Source organism: Harpia harpyja, chromosome 12 (genome assembly GCF_026419915.1).
Source record: "Harpia harpyja isolate bHarHar1 chromosome 12, bHarHar1 primary haplotype, whole genome shotgun sequence".
Lineage (NCBI taxonomy): Eukaryota > Metazoa > Chordata > Aves > Accipitriformes > Accipitridae > Harpia > Harpia harpyja.
This window is the reverse complement of record NC_068951.1, coordinates 8,793,150-8,812,525: the sequence shown is the minus strand read 5'-3', so window position 1 is coordinate 8,812,525 and position 19,376 is coordinate 8,793,150. Positions and strand designations below refer to the sequence as shown.

The window sequence follows — 19,376 nt, the reverse complement described above, 5'->3', positions numbered from 1 at the left end:
TGGGTGGTATTCCCATCACCTGAAAGCAATCTGCTCTCTGGTGTTGACACCAACTGCTAGCTGCCCACAGTATTTGGGAAGTGCTGCCTGCTTGCCTTCTGCATGGGACCTGTAGTGAAGGCAGAAGCACATTGTCTTCTACTCTAACCTAGGACACTTGTGCAACAACTGGCATTTGTCTCCTGACTGGCAAATCTGATGTGCTGTCCTTAGGAAATGCTTCCTGTGTTGGCAGCCATCTGGCTGCAACCTGCTCTGCGTTCAGGAGGGAGCACTGAGTCATCATCAACAAACATAGTGTTGATGGCTGAAGACTTCGTAGTCTTGCAGACGTTCCGATGTGAGGACAGTGAGGCAGATGCCTGCAAAGTTCAGTGCCAAGATGTAGCCAGCCAGACCCTGGAGATGGCACTTGGAGGATTTTGGTACTGCCTCAGTCCCAGCCATAGCCAAGACCACACCTTCTGCCTTTTTAAGTGTGGGGCTTTGGGTAACTTGATTCTTGTCAGCTCTCGGTCTTGGGCACAGTGCATCCTGTCTCTGTTTTATTGTTGCACTGAGGCAATTTGTGTTGTTGCTGTGATGGGTTTCCTTCTGACTTTCCTGTGCTCCCACAGAGACCTGAGTTGGGAGCAAAGCTCATCAAAAGGTTTACTTTTGCAGAGCAAAGTGAGTTATTTCTTTCTATTGTGAAGTACTAAAGACCCTGTCTCTGCAAGGGTGCCTTCTGCAGCACAGCCCAGCAATGTCATTATCAATCTTTTGGCTTCCACTTTGAAAAGCTGTGGGTGCTGTGCAAAAATTGACTGTAGCAATTAAATAGAGAGTGAAGCAGCATTACACAAATGCCGGTACTGTACACAAGAGAAATATGCTGATTCACACTTTTTTCCAAGGTTAATTTGAGTTCAGTTCGATCTATGTAGCGATGTAATGACCTCAGTTGTTGTTATTCAATAATAGCTACCTCCATTAAAAAGGTGCTTGCATTTGTTTAGTGTTGTCCACATTCCTGCTCTGGATTTTGGAGAAAGATCCCTATTTTGCTGGATGATCTGGATGTGAAGTTGTCTCTCAGCATTCCAAACTGTCTTCTTGTAACGTCTCATTTCAACACAACAGCCTGAAGCGGTTCAGAGGGAGGCAGGAGTGATGGGATGGGCACACACATGCCTTGCCAATGTTGGAGACCGATCTCCCCCTCATTTTTGCTGTCTTGTTCTGCAATGACAGATGTGGAAGTTCATCCTTCCTATAAGCAGAGATGGATTTTCCTGCCACAGTCCTGCTCCTTCTGGAGACAGCTGAAGTTGAGGAGCTTTGCTGCTTTTCCTCTCTTGAATTTCAGCCCAGCATGACCATGGTGAGCTCAGGGAATGGCAATGGGTAAGATCAGCTGTCTCAGTGTAGCCAGTCAGCTTCAAGCAGGTAAGGCCACTGGCACCTGTTGTAAGGGCTTTGAGGCATGTGGAGCGTGTGTAGACTTGTTATAAATTACTGCAAGGCCGAAGGGTGAGAGCAAATATGTGGAAAGCTACCTCTGAAGGCACTGTGGACCTGGGCAGATCGGTGCTGGGCGAGAAGTTTTGCTTTAATAGAGTAGGTTAGGGACAAATGAAAAACAATCTCTTCCTCACACCTCTGCAATGGGGACCAGGAGCCAGGAGCCTTTCTTGGTTATGTGTGAGGATTTGTAAAATGCATGTTTGTCCTCCAGTGGCTGTGAAGGGCAAGTTAAAGAAACTTAAAAGAAACTTAAACTCAGCCATGGAAGAAGAGGCTGCAAAACTGTGGTTTCTTCTTTCCCCACTCCTGTTCTGCAGGCTTTTGTAGCTGTCCCCCTAAAAAATGGGGATATAACCAGAAATGGTCTCATCTTTCTTATTACGAGTTGGTTCATCCAACTTGTAAGATCAGTGTCCAAATGAGGTAATAAAAGTAACCCTCTGATTTTTGTAATACGAGAGTTGGATCAGAAAGCGAGAAGCAAGAATAAACACAGAGCAAATGGAATGAAAAATGACTCATTATGGACCGGTTCTTATATAGCCCTTGGGGAGGAGAGACACCCTGAGACATGGCTGAACTGTGCAGCAGAACAAACTCTTCACGTGTGTCATGCTTTCCTTAACGCTGCTCTAGGTTGTCCTTGTGGCTGTAGGAGATGTTTCTGAAGGAAAGGAGGTGAAGGGAGATGGAATCCAGTTCCATCCTCACCTCCCTTGTTTTGAGTTACCCTGCCATCTCCCCAGGATGGAGTTGGCCTGTTCCATTTGTGTGATACCAGACCCATTTGGGTGCCAGAAATTTGAAAGCTTGACTGGTGGTGTTGAGCTTGAAATCTAAAGGCCATGGGAATCTACATCAGAGAGGATGGTGTTGCTCCTGGGGTCAAGGACAAGAAAGTGTGCAGGTTGGAAGAAAACTACCCCCTCCCCAAGCCCCAATGTGCCAAACCTTACTTCTCTCCCATGACATCTTAACCTGACATCACTGCAGCACCCCCTGACCCTGCGGGGAGCCTCACTGGTGGGAGGACAGAATGAACCCTGCTTTTATTTCATACGAAAGTTTTCTCCTTAGGCCAGCACAGCTTCTTAGCGAGAAGAGTGTACAGCCCTTCCTTTCCGGATTTCCTGAGCCTGATCCTGCCCTCCTGTGTCACAAGACTAAGTCTTGACAAACTCCACCAAAGCTCAAGAGAGGTGCAGTGTCGGGAGAGACCGGCACCGCTGCCCACGGCAGGTAGTGCTAGCAGGAAAGCAGGCAGCTGCATAAAAATTTCTGTTCATTTTGTTCACCCAGTTTCTTTTAATAAACTCCACCACAGAGCTACGAGCAGTGCAGTATTAATCCCAGCTATTGGCTGGAGCTTGAGTGCAGCATTTGATCTGAGTTGATATAACCCAGTCTTATCTCCTGACACTGCTTTTGAGAAGTTTGTGGCATTTCACTTACAGCTTTAATGCAGGGAGATAACATTACATATCTAGTGTCTGATTGATTCACTGTGTGATTGATAAATGACGTGCATATTTTTTGCATGAAAACAGTCCTTGTAATGTGATTCCCCATGCAGAAGATTCTGAAAGGTTTTAAAGAAAATCTTTGTACTGTGCACAGAGTTTGATCAATACATTGCTATTTATATGAAATCACCCTATTTATTTAGAACAGATTATCCCACAGCACCTTCACTACCCTGTGTCTTTTGATTACGAAGCACCATTACTTGGAGTTTTAATGTAATCATTGTATGAAATGTTTCTCTATTTTCCCCTTCTTCCAAGCAGCTACATGAAATACTGGCAGCTGTCTGGGATGTTTTATGGGGTTTGTCTTTTGTTTCTCTGACATGCAATAAAACAATTTCCTGCTGTAGTGGAGAAGTATTTGGAGAACAGGAAATGTTTCATGGTACTGTGATATGGCTGAGAAATTGGGGTGGAAGCCCCAGCTGCTTGGCTGTGAGGCTGCTGCTGGTTCTATAGAGTGGACATCAGTGGCTGCTTCATATTTCAAGGACTTTCAGGGATTTTCTGTGTTATGTATGTGATTGCCACCTGCAGTTACTTGTTTTCCTTCTGTTCTGAACAGGAAGGTGGCTTACCTAATCTCTAACGTTTCCTAATGACCCTGTGCAGAATCTGCTTCTCCAGGTCCAGTAATGCATTGAATTTAAGGAGCATTTGGGCTATTTCACAGGTAGCTGTATATTAACCGGCTCGTTTCTAGTAGCAATAACTTAAATCAATCCCTGTAAAATTTTTAATTTAATGCTGAGTTTCTGTAGGTCAGTTAATGTAACAAATGTCCCTGAGAAGAAAATGCAACTTCCTAACTGATTTTTACAAGGGTGAACCATGAACCAAAACTGGGTGGGCAAACCAAATTTTGTGTCAGTGTTCATATCTGAACTTTGCATCTATCTCATTGGCCTTTTTCTAATCAGCAATAATCATGATTATGATTAGGACACTTGAGGCAGTTTAGGTACTGCCCTTTCTCTCATTTGGGCATGCTTCCGTCTTTCAGAATGATGGTTAAAATCGTTTTGTTCTTAAGTCTAGTAATTGTTGGATCTTATTTCTTATCACTGTTGGATTGGAGGAGCAATCTGTTCCCTAAGACTGTTCCATGTGTTTGGCCAATGCTGTAAATTGTTTGCCAGAACCACAAAAAGTCTTTAAAGACCTCCTTTTCCACCATCCTCTCCTGCAAAGTCTTTTAGTTACAAGTTTGTCATTTTTAGTCAAATAGGTTTAATATTTTCATAAAATAACTTTGAAAAATTCTCTTCTCCTATGACATGCAACTTAATTTGCCAAGCAAATCCTATGTCTACATTAGGAAATGCTTTTGGTGTGTTTAATACCTGGGAACATTGTTTACAATCTATTTTTTAACAAAATACTTTTGTGGACAGAAATTAGGTTTCATCAAGGGAGGGATGTGAGGAGCCTAAGGGACGCAAGTGCTCAAATCCTTTGACAATCCCGTGCCCAAACATGCAAACTTCCACTTGATTCTCAATCAGAAATTCTAGTGGAGCTTCATAAGGAAAGTATGATCATAAAAGAAAAATTACTTTGGGTCCTTTTTTTCAGCTTGTACCAAGGCAAGCCAGGAAAGGACCAAGCCCTTTATCTTTTCCAGTTGTGCCGCTCTCTTCTTGCAGCTTTTCATTTAGAGTCCAGTGGAGGAGGAGAGCACACAAGGCATCTCAGCCTATTTGAGCTAGCTGATGTGAATCTCTCAGCCAGAGTTGAGGGCTCCTCACCTGGTGAGAAGCAGAGACCTGATCTCAAAGCCATTGCTGAGAACAGACGTTACTTTGTCAAGACTGAGTTCATCTCAGGCTGGCCTGGCTCCACATCCGTAGCACTGCTACATCCCCAGCAGGTGACAAGCAATAAATTGGGCAGGGAAGAATGATGTGATTTTGAGCATGAAAGGTTATAGCTTTGATGTATTTTTATCAGGTGTTTTAAGGAAATGATGGGGAATCTGATTTCACTCTGAGCTCCTTTGTGTACTTGACTCTGCGATGAGCTCTTAGCATGGCATTGAAGGATTGCTGGATCCTTTCCACATCTAGCTTCTTCCCCTGGCTCTAACACTTCAGGGTACCAGTGATGGCAGGCTGCATGGGCTCACAGCAGCAAAGGTAAATCTCCAATGTGTAGCAATATCAGAGAAGCTCCCCAGGTGCTTCAGAGTGCAGTGACCCAGTAGGACCACTGCCAGTCCTTCCCTCACTGCTGCTCTCTCAAGCAAAGCCTCGACAGTCTAATGATCTGCTGAACACTGCCCGCCTTTCATCTAAACCAGTAGGCTACCCTATGCTTTTGTGTCTTCTCTGCTCTGATTCCCCTCCAGAAGATACTTGCTGATGAAAGTCACTTTTTGCATCCTCTTTTTTGGAAATCCTATAAGACTGAACAAAAAACCAAATACTTTTGCAGAAAGAGTGTGAACTGTGCTACCTATGGATTGGCAGAAGCCTTTGGTCCTCATTTCTGTCTTCCATGCAATAGCTGATGACATAAACCTTACCTTTTGGTCTACATTGGTCTACAAATGACATCAGCTATTGCTCCCCACATAATTTATCAACATAATGAAAACTCCTCCATGCACTAATTATCTTGTCCCCTTTGGCCAAAGCCTCTAAGATGTAATAAGGATGAAGTTACCCAGGTTCTCACTGGGCACCCAGTTCATCAGATTTTAGTGGACACTTACTGAATGTCTTTTGGCTTTTGAAACCAAGCAACTGCATCTGTGTTAGAGCCTTGCGTTAACAGGTTTCATATTGCTACAGGAGAGATACCATTCTCCATCAGATTTTGTAAAACTCCCTGTTTAGCTCTCTGTCTTGATGAATGATTAAAAAACTCCTATATTTTGCCAAATAATTTGCTATAAAGAAAGATATGTCCAACAAGTTATGCAATTACCATTATTAATCAGCTTGTGTCTTTACAGGATCAAGGGAATCTTATTTTACACTGAAATTTTTAGCTGATGAGCTAGATTCATGCAGTTTCTTTCCCTCCTCTTTAGAGAGGGATGGAGGGGAGTTAATTCCACCAATGCTTCAAGAGACCAAATATCCCCTGTTTATTAATTAATAATATCCATCTGCATTATGTCAAATGATTCCCCCTGCATTTCCATGGATTTTTATCCAAAGAAAAAGCATTCTGAACCCTGTTGTATCAATTTTGAAATCTTTGGAAGCCCGGCTGTTCTTTCCTTGTTTCTAGCACCTACTAGTTACAGGACATCAGGAATGTGAGCAGAGGACAGATGATGGGAGGAGGCTGTGTTTGTGAAATCTTCTTTTGATGTGTGGAAACAACCAAGTCAGGGTTCTTGAAAGACACTACAAGCCAAAAAAAGTCCTCTGACACTGAACATCTCAAGAAGATGAAAACCTTCCTCCCGTTTCCATTGTCCCTGGCCTGAGCTCTTGATCTGACGCAAGAAATGTGGTATGTGTCTGAAGTTTAGAAAGTTTATGCTGGCAAATAGAAAAGGGGGAGGTGGGTTGAGTAAGCTGGGACTGAGCTTCAGGCACATAACACTAATGTCCCTGCTGAGGGCCCTACATGTGAGCGGGCCCCACAGCGAAGAGCCAGGCTTTGAGCCATGGGAGAAGAGCAAGCGCCAGATCCTGTACAGAGGTGAGCCCGGCGGCTCTGCGGGACTCAAAAGGCCCCGGGGTGAGTTTTGCAGGCAATAACCTCTGCCGCTGGCGCTGGCCTGTGAGCTCCTTGGCCAGTGCAGTGCCTCATCCCTCCTGCATTCCCTTCGCGTTCACACGCCATCTCCTACATTGGGCCCGTCTCCCGCTGCAGTGTTGGCAGGAGACGCGGCCCCATTTCAGTTCTTTCCAGCTTTCTGACCCAGTTCAGCTGCATCTGAGAGGTGGGGTCTGGAAACCAGAGACAAGCCCTTGTGCTGGTGGAACCTCTGTTGCCAGAGGCTCCAGTTCAGCGTGTCCATTTAGGCTCAGATTTGACTTTTTGCTTCCATATGTGCAAAAAGACAAAAGCCTGAGTGTTTTGCTGAGTTGAGGCCATCCTTCACCTTGTGCAACGCAGCCCAAGCTGGGGAGGAAAGGCCTTCGTGTCTTCTGCAGGGATCTGCCCTCCTGACACCACAGGCAGCAACCACAAGCACTGCCCTTCAGCTAGTTCTCTGTACCTGCTCTGGGTGGTTGGGCGACTAATGTTACCCATGGCATCAAGACAGATTTCATTTATGTGGTGGCATTACGATGTTTTCTGCCTCCATTCTTCACAGAGGCATAACTTTTGCATTGGAAGTGGTAATAGCAACAGAGGTGGGCACTGCTTGCAAGGAGGACTTCCAATCAAAACCACACGTTCTCCTTCACTTGGTGTTATCCCTCTCTCTACCTCAACCTTATTGACTAGAAAATACCAAGACTTTAATACCGAGACTTTAATACATTGCACGTTTTGCTAATTTGCTTTCTGGCTGTGAGCCTCTGTGGTATCATTTTCCAGCATTTTACTCAGAGGGCTAGAAACTTTCTTTTTTTGTTTAATGAAAGTGGGAATTCTCCTCGAGTCCCTTGACTACAGCAATGGCAGCCTTAAGAAAAACAGAACGTGACAGAAAATAGATGAATGGCTCCAGTGCTATTGCAATAATGCATAAGGACCCCGTTTGTGCTATGTGCTGTGCTAGCTTATGAGAGGACACTCCTTGTTGAAAGAACTGTGTATAGTTTGAGATTTTAAATGTGACTAAATCCCTTGTGCTTTTCCTTCTTTAGTTTGGCTCTGTTGATCTCACGGATGTGAGAGCTCTCTTCTTTCTACTTTATTTCTTTTGGGCACTTCTTCAGTCCTAATCATAAAAACTAGAATTTCTCAGCGATTTCAAGTCTGGAGACTTCCTGACCTCTATCATTTTCTGCCCAGGGAAAATAAACTTGTTACTATGGTTTGAGCCTTAATGACTGCTAAGTATATATAGTCAATTTATAAAAGAGCATACTGGATTATTCTGTGCATGCCTTTAAATCTTTTACAGCGTTTATCAGCAGAGCGCTCATTTAAAACATGTTGTTTTAATGAAAAGGATACCGTTGCCACTGTTTTGTGTTGATTATGTGGTAACACGTTTTTATTATCACCCATAAAAATGATTTGGAGCTGTTCCACTCCAGATGCAACCTTCGGCAGAGCTGTGCTAGTGCTGCTTGCGCCGCCCGGCAGGGCCCCGGACCCCTGCAGTTTGCTGGTCTCTGACCATTGCTGCTATTGATTTAATATCACCTCTTCCTGCAACACTGCTGGGCTGCGGCAAAATACTGTCCAAGACAGTCCTTGTCGGTCCCTTCTTCACAGCAGGAGCATCCTAAACCTGCCCTGGCTGTAGCCCCTCTAATTTGCCGCCTCCAGGATTAGTTTTGCCTCTGTTGGTGAGTACACTTTGGCAACATCCAGGTGTTTTGCTGGGGAAGTAAGAGGATAATATGATAGTATAAAGTGATTCAGAAAAGGTCTTCAATGCACACTTGAGTCCCATGTCAATGGGAATTAAGCACGATTATGGTAAGGCACATGCTTAAGTGTTTGTTGAACTGATAGTGTATTTCCTTGAAAGTCTGACAAATAAATCATTAGGTAGAAGCACAGAAGTGCAAGACACAGACTGAACCGATTCCTTCCTTACCTAGCATCAGAGAAGCGTGGTGAATAGAAGCATTGTGACCTGATTCCTTTTTGCTTTCTTATTACTCAGAAAGCAAGATGCTGGATCCATGAATAAAGATACTCGCAATAAAGGAAGAATTTTGCTTGTTTGCAACAGCTGAGGTTCAGTTCCTTTGCACTTAACCTAGCTCCCAGTTTAATTAGTTTCTGATTCACCCCTGTCAGGCCAGTACATTCTGCAGGAAGTTCATCATTTCTGGCGCTGCTGCAATACTGGCTCCCACCATGCCTTGTAATAAATAAGTGATAAACCTTGTAATAATTACAAGTTAAAAACAAACAAGCAGAGCCAAGTCACTCTCATTTATAATTGCAGTGTGACTTCATTATGTAAAGACAACACAGCATGTAAAAGCTGAAACTTCTAGGGATTTAGTGGAAAGTTTGAGCCCTATTATCTTTTATTTCCCTTATACCTAAATCAGTATTTGCTTAGGTGGTTTCCAAACAGGAAGAGACAGAGCTGTAACAAACCACAGTGTTGCACTCCTTGAACAATTTTCCTGTGTAGCTTTGTGCTTAGAAAGCAGACTTTGCTGGAGAAGCTGCATGCTTGGATCAAAATTCTTGTTCTGGAAACCTCAGCCCTGCTCCTGCCTGATGGGCATCCTACGTCCATCCTGAGCAGGCAGCTTTGCCAGGGATCAATCCAGTTGCCAGGTAAGTGGCAGGGTTGCTTCTGCATCCCAGGCATGGCTAATGCAGGGCTGCTGACTCTTTGGCTGCCCCACCAGGAAAGTGCGTGCTGCCCTTGGCTTCTGTTTAGCTTCTGTCTAGCAACTGAGGTAAAATTCATTTGCAGCAGAGCACATGGGCTTGGCGCTCCAGGGCAGTGCTCCCGATGGGTTAGGCTTTTTCAAAAGAAATCTGTAGACTACTTTGTTGTGCCATCCTTGCTTAGTGGCTAGGAAGGCAGGGGGTGAAGCATTTACATTTAAATAGAAAATTTTATTTTTAAAAAAATTCTAATTTTGTGACAACTTTAATTAAAAATGTTGATTATAAAGTGCAATGAATGCTCCCCTGGGCTTCACTTTAATGGAGTTTGTCAGTGGGCAGAGTCCACCTGAGTCCTCCATCCCTCTACTTGTTGTGGGCATTTAGGTTTTTTGCAGCCGTGTTAAAGACTAACTTCCAGTTTCATACAGGCCACCAGTGGCCACAGGAGCACAGCTTGATGAACAGCAGTCTAAATCATACAAGGAAAACAGGGTCACTTTGCCAAGGAGCTTAGGTTGTAAATGGCCCAAATAGCTCAGGGACACACATTGGGATGTGGATTTATTTGAAGGTAGTGTGTTTACAAGGTACAGAAACAGTTGTGAGTTTTAATAATATCCTATTTCTTCTAAGTAGAGCTCTTTGAGGAAATTGCCTGCCTTTTTTTATTCGCTCAAAAATTAAAGCACTTCAGCTCTTTAAAAGCTTCATACTCTCCATCATCTTTAATTTGGTCAGAACTTGTGCTTTGACTTATAACCAGTACTTGTCCTGAGGCACCTCATTTTGCTACCCTGGGCATCCAGGGTACAGCCCTTCACCTCATACCACTCAGTAATTTCTGATCTTATGACTCTGGATTTGAAGACGTAACCTAGCAGTGAAGTGCTGTGTTCCCTGACACCAGCTCTGGTCCCTGGTTTCATGTTTCTTGCCAGGGAGACAAACCCACATGAGGCTGAGTCTCTCTGGAAGCAATGAAGCCCTCTCCAAGGAGGGTTTGTGCAGGACACTCTTGCAACTTAACACAGCAGCTTCCTATGCTAATTACTGCCACTTTCCAGAAGAACATTAGAGCTTTAACACCAAAACCCTGTGGTCTGTGATGCAGAGTTATTCACAGCTCCTGCTGGCAAAGAGAGGAGTTTCGAGACCTCTTCAGGATTGAGACCATGTATGAAACCATCCCACTGACCTTGTTTGCCTTCCCCATGTCCCCTGTCTAGATCCTTCTGCTCGAGGCTGCAGAGCGAAGCCCACCATTGGAAAACAACCTGCCAATCGCTGGGACGACAGCCACATGGTATGATGATTTACTACCGGATGCCTTTCCCCTGCTGAATCCCGGGACTGTCCTGAGAAAAACAGTGGGATCTGTTGGTAAGCCTAACCTGCTCTTCACCAAATCGCCCACCATACATACACAATTCCTGTAGGGTAACTAAAAAGGAGGCCATGTCAGTCTGCTGTAGTATTGGAAGCTTCAGGGGAGAGTGGTTGGAGGGAAACATTGGCAGCTCCTTCCCTCTGCTCTTTAAAGGAGAAGAGGGTTAAGATTTTCAGATGGGCAATTCCTCTTTTTTGTGGGCACGTTTGCTGCCGTGTGTTTGATCCAGCAGGGAGCCATTGACGGGAGCGGCCACACTTGGGCCACGTGGTGCTGTGTGATGAGTACAAGGCAGGCAGCCTTGTTGGCACGAGTGGCTCCGTGTCTGCACTTTGCTTTGCACCCTCAGCAGGGACACCATAGCTTTAGTTTTTGCAAACACTCGCTGCGGGATGGGATTGCGCTCAGCAGGAAAACCACCCTGCGGAGAGGCATTTTGAGAGATTTCAGCCTCTCTTTTAGGGCCAGAGTCAGCATTATTTAGCTCTAGAGACAGGATTCTTCCACACCAGGGGCTGCTCGGTCTAAAGGTTTAATGTTGCCTCTTGTCCCTCCCTCTCTGCCAAGCTGTGAATGCAGAGATGGTCGCATGCCAATACCCATGTGGACTCATGGATGAGGAAGGAATTCAGTCTTCTCTGATCCCACCTTGAACCATCCTTTTAGCTGCAGCAAGCTGGGCAAGATTTCCTCAGGGGCCCTTCCCACTGCCAGTGCAGGGATGAGGGTCACCCCTTGGCACAGAGGGATTTTCGGCTTTTCTCTCTGTGCCTCTGCCTCTCCGTGAGTTAAGCCAGCGCAGAGCAGGCATGCTCCTGGAAGAAAGCAGCTAAGCGCAGAAACTAATGTATTAAGCTCCATTTTGCCCGCCTTAATGGCCTGTTGCTAGCCTTGATTTCTGTTGGCACGAGCATCTACTGAGAGCTGAATTCTGGTCTTGGGAAAGTTAGATTTCTGTTAACCTCAGGAGGCCCACTATGCCTGCCTGTGTGTTTCAGTGTACATGTTTTAAGTCCAAAGACTGTGGATTTTGAGGCCTGGATAGATTGAAGCATTCCTGAGGAAACTCCAGAGAGCCATCGGGATCACAGGGGGACAATTCATACTCACCTACTGAGCGCTGAATGCAGTGTTTCCCCATCAGGGAGTGGTGCGGGGAGGTAGAGGACCGGGATGTAGGGGTAATTCTTGATTTTATTAGGAGGAAAAACTTTCCCATGAATAGCAACATCAGTTGCAGTCTGCATTATATTTTTTAAATTTACCGTAAACACAATGGGCTGTTTTATGATCCCTCTTGTGGCATGAAAAAAAAATACACTTATAAGAAAATCTCCCTCTGAGCCCACTTGGCTAGACAGATCCCCACACACTGAATTTCCTTGACCTTGGCATTCTCATTTCAACATCCCCGCTCTCTGCTTCCAAAGCCCTGTCTGTCAGTTGCTTTGCTCGGTCCCAGAGCAGTTCTTTAGTTTTTTATCCTCTATAGAGCCTACTTTGCTTTTTAATTTTTTTTTTTTTTTGGTCCAAGCAGTTTATTATGGCAGCCCTTCATGAGTGCAGCAGACTTGGAGCAACCAACATAGACCAGATGTCGTCCATGTTTATAATTTGACAGGATGCCACAACATGGAGGGAGGTTCACTAACAATATGTTCTGCAAAGTATTTTCAGAACCACAGTGATGGCTGCCAGGAACTGAATTAAAGCAGTTTCCCCCAGTGTCCATTATATACTCATTCTGCCTTCTCCATGTCATTTATTTTTGCTGTCACAGTATCTCTGCACCTGCACTTCATTGTACTAAAGTCAATCCAGCAAAAGTACTGACGACTCTGTCCCTTCCACTCAAAGTCCTCTCCTCTCAGAGGCTCTGTACACATGATAATCTTCTCTTGCTCAGCAAGTAGCAGTGAATGCCACTCACCCAGGCAGTGATGCAAAACAGGACAGATCTCCTGTAGCACTTGCATCAGGCTGACTCCACAGTCCAGTATCAGCACCCTCCACCCCTGCAGTAAATCCAGGAGGTAGCTAGTGATCACCTCCAAAAAAGAGGTGATGTTGTCTGAGCTTTACATGAGTCTGTCTTATCAGCCAGACTTCCAGGCTGTGTGCACAGCCAGCTGCATGCGTTACAGCCCTGCCTGCATGCTACCAGGTGTAGTCCTTGCTCACTGTTACCCTTTATTTTTCTAGCCTTGATTTATTTAGCCTAGTGTGGAATAACAACTCTAGCATAATAACTGGGAATCAGGCATGCACTGGACCATTTCAGGTCAGGACAGTGCTTTTCAGCAATTAGAAGTAATCAGTTAAGTTGCTTATTGACATGCTTATTGGCCTGCCCAAGCCCCTGCCCGAGCTCTGTGGGCTTCAAATGCTTGCTTTAAGTGCTTTAAGTGGGGATGTTTCGTGGATTTGGGTCCACATTTGGCTTCCTTCCCTGCCCACACCAGTTTCTATCTACAATTCAGAGGCAGCCAAAAAAATGCATTGTGGATTTTGGTGAAGTGTAAGGAATTTCACGCAGTTGGTTTAGGATGTTGGGGGACTGCCCATTTTGCATGATTTCAACACTGTACTGTGACTTGTTGCTCAAAGCTGGCGTCAGGTTCACTTACAGAGATTGTAGACCTCAGGACATCTTTCAACAAGTGTGATATTAGAGTAGGTGGAAGTCAAACCTGAGTGTCCTCTGTGGTTTGGGTTGTGGAAAGCTAAGGCTCTGTCCCTCCCATCCCCTTCCCTGGAGTTTTTTGTGAAACTTTGCCTACTCTGCCCTGCTTCTATTTTTTCAGCCAAAGCAAATCCAAATCCTAGCTTGCGTGCCACCAAGTTTCTCAACCGGATGGACTAAGGGCAGAATGTTGGTGCCTAATACAAAGATGGTTGATATGGACTAGATGCTTTGAGTGGTGGGAGTGTTTCTGGATGACCTTATAGCTCTGGGTTGGCTGACACCTCTCCAGGCTGAAGTCCAGGAAAACTTGCTACTGTTTGTTAGGGTAGTTATTTCTTCTGTGAGTGACAGGGCTGAGAAGAGACAATCATTTAAAAGCAATCAAAGCTGTTGAGACAGCTGCACCGCTGGCCTTTCTGATCAGCTTGTTAATCAACAGGATACATTTTACTGAGGATTAAGAAAATATATATACTCTGGCTGAGCCACTTGGCAGCAAGAGACCTAATTTTTCATATCTTTTTTTTTTTTTTTTACCCTGACCCTGTTAACTAGAGCCTAAAGGACACAGAGGTGCAGAGGAGCAGCTAATACCACAGGGTAAGTCAATGGTTTCTGCTGTTTCCTCTTTCAAAGCACAAAATGTTGCTGTGCTGCATCCTGTTACATGATAGGTCCCAAAAATCAGAAGGGTCCTGTGGCCAGGAGTCCTCAGTGACAGATATAGAGAGACTGGGTTTCTTCTTTGGGTTTTATCTGATCGTGGGCTGCTCTGGTTAGAGAGGTGAAATGCCAGCTTTATCACCTTTCAGACTTTCAGTTTCCCCAGCACACAAAGGATGGAAAGCACTGCCTGATGGAGAGGCAGTTCACTGGAGGACACGTGGCTAGAGCAAGCAGGGCATGTGCTGAGTGATGCTCCCATTAAAAAATAAAAACACTGTTATTATCTTTCTGCTATTGCCTGCCAGGGGCACCAAGAGATGCTGGTGATAGTCAGGGCATCGTTTTGCTAAGCTCCATACAAAGAGAATACCCTGCTCCTGTACAGAGAAAACCTTGAGGGAAAGAAAGGGAACAGATGGTGTGCTGCAGGTTAATGACAGGGCCAGGAAGAAAATCCAGGTCTCTCTATGTCTGATTTGGTCTCCAGCAGTAGAATACTCACCCTCTGCCTTCCCGCCTCCCCACCCCCCTCCCATGGCCTTTTCTTTCATGTTTTTGGTGGATAAATACTCGCTGTGGGCTTCAACTCTCTGAAAGCAATGCCACTGCAGCAGAGCTGATTTATGCCAGCTGAAGATTTGGCCTTTTCATTTCCCTCCCCATTTTTCCCCGAATCCTTCCCTCTTTCTTCTCCCTTTTGCACTTGTCTCTTTTATGCTGGTAACACCATTTGTCACCAGTATGAGCATTTGCCTGACACATTACTCAGTGCTGCTTCTCCTAGTCTTTCCTTTAGCGCTTTCCACCTTCGGGGAAGGAAGTGCCAGTTTCTTTAAAGCTCCACTGCAGCAGTGTGATTGAGGATGCTAGCAGCAAATGATTGCTCTTGGTCTGCAGAAGTTCACAGGATTGAGTTATGAAGGTTGAACTGAAGGATTGAGGCTGATTTATACAAGCGAGGAAATGTTTTGACCCACAGTCAGCAGCACAGTGTGTTGTGCTTGCAAAACAGTGTTTCTGCTGTTCTTCCTTGTACGCTGGAAAGAATTTGCTGCAATAAAGTTTCAGGTGCGTTGGAGGTTTTTGGTAGGGGGGAGAAGCTGTTTGCAATGCTGTGAACAAATGCTCTTGCTCTCTTAAATGGGCTCGTGATCACCTGCCTGAGCTTGCCAAGTACAGCATCCACTGTTGGGTGAGATCCATTAAAGGACCCCCTCCATTCACAGAAAAGTCTGCAGTTTGTGTCCTGTGGATAAACAAATTGATCAAAATTAAAACCTTACCTTAATTCCTTGTTCAATACTCAAATTAAATCAGATCTTTATTGATGACTGAATAAAAGTACAGGCACACACTCCTACACAAAGCCTTTGAAAAATCTCATTTCTTCAGTATGCCAAGTTTCACCATGGATTAGAGATGGGTAGATTTTCTTTTGTAACAAAAAATAATTTGGACATCTCTTCAGAATGGCAAAAAAAGAAGAGAGGAAGGGGAATCTTTCAAGGGGGTCTAATATTGGGGGATTATTGCATTGTTCTGAGAAATGCAGAGATTTTGGATGAATGTCTGGGGGGACAGGGTTTTGTGCCCCAGGTGGGCTGTCACACACCTCGAGTGGGAACCGGCTCCAAATGTGGGAGCTGCAAATCCTGTGAGCCTTGGTTTTTATTACGTAGCCCTGTTCCCTTTGGTACCAGCTGTGAAGGTGTTAGTTGGCCAGCTTGTTTCCTTTCTTCCTTCCCTCCCTCTATTCCCGTCCATTCTTCTCCACCACCTACATGCAGCAGGTTCTCCAGGCACTGCTCTTGGAGGGTCCAGTACCTCTTTTGAGACCAGGCAAGGGAAAGGACATTGCTTAAGAATTTATCAAAACTTAACTTGTACTCTGCTGAGCTATGGTCATATGTAATATACAGACTAAAACTTGAAATCTGAGTGCATTGAACTTTGGACTCAGACAGATCTTCCTCTGGCTTTGTAGCTTGCATCTGCCACTGCTTTCAAATACTCAAAGGCCTTTGGTAGCCCAGAAACCAGGAACCTCTGACTCTCTTGGCTCTGACAGTTAATGCCTTTGTTGTAACCATTAACCACTTAATCTGAGTAGACAGACTAACTCAGCCACCTCTCTAAGGTATTAAAGGCTTCACTGATGTTTGCACAGTATTTAAGTGTCTTTCCAAAGCAGCTACTACTTTTGTGAGCCAAAGACGCACAGTGTTTTTCTGAAAAACACTATAAAATTGCCAAGTGTTGTTATTATTTTGACACTCTAAAGAAAACAACATTAAGATTTTATTTAGTGTCATCAGAAATAGTCACTTTCAGATTACAAATGCTGCCTGCACCTTTCGTAGGCTTACTGGGGTCTGAGTGGACTTTCCAAGAAGCATCCTGCTGGGCTGTAATTATTGTGTTACTGGTATTTCCAGATGGGTTTGCTCAGCACCCTGTTAATTAATATAAATTAGTAACATCTAGTTACTTCAAAAGTGTGGGTGCATTAATTTCAGTTTGGGATGAAAAATGCTTGTGCACAGCATGGTACACTTGTCAGATGAATGAAAACAGGAGAAAACAGGGAAACATCTTTGATGCAGAATCTCTGGGTGGTATGTATATATCAGCCAGAGCAAGTGGGAGACAGAGTTTGATTTGCTTTTGCAAATATATTTTGTGTATTTTGATACATTGGGACTACCATGGAACTGACACGTGTGTCTGGATGAAGCTAGCAAAGGAGTGCTTGAGGGACCAGCCAGACCCTGCCCAGAGCCATTCAGACCTTGGGAAGGGGACAGTGTGGGCTCAGCTTAGCTTTGACCAGCACATCTCAGCTGGAGGTACGCATCCTGCTGACTTTTTGGGGTGGGCCTTGTGCGTGGGGACATGCTTGTTTCTTTAAAGATTCTTTAAAGATTGGAGGAAGAAGAGAAGCGAGGTCCAGTCTGGATCTTCTGCCCTACGTACCAGCCAGCTCTTGCCACCAGTACCACCCTGTCTGTACCATCCCTGCAAAGCTGCATTTCTCCTCCTTGCATCTTTGTGTCCTTCTCCTCTGCTTTCTAGGTTGCTAAAGACCTTCTGACCTCAGCAGTGTCCTAACCTCCAACTAATTTCCTTTCTGAATGTTTTCAGGGCTGCCAGGACAGGTTGGTCCTCCAGGCCCAGTCGGACCAACTGGTCTTCCAGGACCACCAGGACCAAAAGGAGAGAAGGGACAACCCGGTGAGAGGGGCCCTGCAGGGCCACCAGGTAAGTCCTGGAGGAGGGCAGTGCTACCATGATAGGAGATATTTCACCTTATACAAATTATCTGTGAAAACAGATCATAAAAGGCTGGACACACAAGATGTTGAGCATCTTCAGTTGGTATTCCAGCAAGTCCCCCAGGCACTGAAATCAGCCAGCAGCTCTCAGAGCGGGCAACCACCTGCACAAGCAATGACAGTCCCTGGGATTTCCTGTGGAGCTGGACAGAGCTCGTCCCAGAAAACTGCAGAGCAGGATCATGTTTCCCCATCCTGCTCAGGAGCTGTAAAAAACAGTCTCTGATCTGTCAGCCTTTGGATAAGAGCGTTCCCTGTTTAACCCTCTTGCTGTGTGCCTGTTCTAACTCCCTTTTTTCTCCACCATTTGTGTCAAGCTGTCAGATGCCAGGATGTCAAACTAATGATGCTTTTGTATGTTAAGGGAAAAGGTTATGAGGCCATTCTTTCAGAGTACACTCCATTTCTGAGCTAGGAGACTTTCGTCATCCCCAAAATGTTCCTAAATCTTTTGATGAAAGCGATACTACACAATAGGTGCCAGACCTCAGGCTCTGTGCTTTGTATGAGTCTAAAAGGCTGTGACTTGTAAATCTGAGCTCAGGAAAGATTTGAAACTTGGAGTGTGCCTTAAATGTGAGAGTGGCTCCGAACGCTTTTTGGCATTTTCTGGCAACCTGTCAATGGCTAAAGTCTGGCCAAGGATGTGTCTGGCTTTTGGTTTCTCAGTTTGCAATGAGAGCCTTCCAGCCCCACAGGAAGCGGAAGGGGTCTGCTGCTGGACTGACTGGGCTTCTGTTGTTCTTTCTGTGCTTTCCTAGCAGTGAGGTGACATACAGGTGTGCACATGGACGGGAAGAGAAAGAGTGGCACTTGATTTCACACCTTTCTGCCTTTAGTTTCTTGCTCAGCCTCAGGGAGGGGGGAGATTTTGCTCTTTCAGGAATTAAGCTTTGCAGCACCTTTGAGCCAAGTAAGTCTATTTGCTTTGCAGAGGAAGATGCTAAAGGCAAATAATGGAAAATTAGGAAGCTGTTCCTATTTCCTCCCGCACCTCTAATTCCCACAATTACAGATCAGGACAGAAATCCTTTGTCTTCTTACTGCCTTTTTACATGGTAGCATCATTAGCATGTCTTCAAATGCACTAACACATCCTCTGCTGCCTCTGTACAGGGCTGTTGGGACCTCAAGGACCGAGAGGACTTCCAGGAGAAACTGGGATCCCAGGTCCCCCAGGTCCTCCAGGGCCACCAGCCACCCCAAGCCTCCCTCTTACCTTCCAACAAGGGGTTCTCTACTCGCTTCAGCCCACAGCTGAAAAAGAAAGTAAGTTTCCTCCTTGGTTCCCTTTTTTTTCTGGTACACCAGCAGAGCGGGCAGGCATGGAGCAGCTCAGCTCTTCCTCTCACCTCCCTGCCAGGCTCTGCCAGGGGCCCTGCCTTCCCCAGGAGCAGCTAGACAATCTGCCTCCATTGTGTGGGTCTCTTGGAAGTTCCTGTTCAAGATGAAACACGGAAGACTTAGAAGGTAGAGGGGTTCACCTCTCCAAAATGAGAAAATAAGTCACTGCACTTCTAAAACCATCAGTGAGAACAGGGTTTGGGGGATTTATGGTTGTTCCCTGTGCCTGGTTTTCTGGGTTCATCATAGCTTTGAGGAGGCAACATAGTGTCCTTTAAGCTTCCATCATGAGTAGCTGCTGTGAAGAGGGTCTCTAGTGAAATGACAGGTCAAGCTGTAGCATCACAAGAGACATGTGGGTAGAGAAATACAGCAGTCTGGCCGATTAGGTGCTGCTGGAACGAAACTGTGCTGTTGAGAGACCTCTTGGTGCCGCTGTTGCAGCGTTACAGTGCTCAGGGTTGCTCAGAAATGACTAAGTACCA

General features: G+C 45.2%; 1 protein-coding gene across 7 annotated transcripts in view; it reads left to right on the top strand.

Moving 5' to 3' along the window:
* Positions 1–19,376, top strand: part of COL26A1 (collagen type XXVI alpha 1 chain) — a 182,096-nt gene that overhangs the window by 138,397 nt on the left and 24,323 nt on the right. For all 7 annotated transcript variants that reach the window (XM_052804514.1, XM_052804509.1, XM_052804512.1 and 4 more), the window contains 4 exons: positions 10,703–10,856; positions 14,105–14,149; positions 17,357–17,473; positions 18,664–18,816. In XM_052804514.1, coding sequence (XP_052660474.1) covers positions 10,703–10,856; positions 14,105–14,149; positions 17,357–17,473; positions 18,664–18,816 — 469 coding nt within the window. The remainder of the gene's footprint in view (positions 1–10,702; positions 10,857–14,104; positions 14,150–17,356; positions 17,474–18,663; positions 18,817–19,376) is intronic.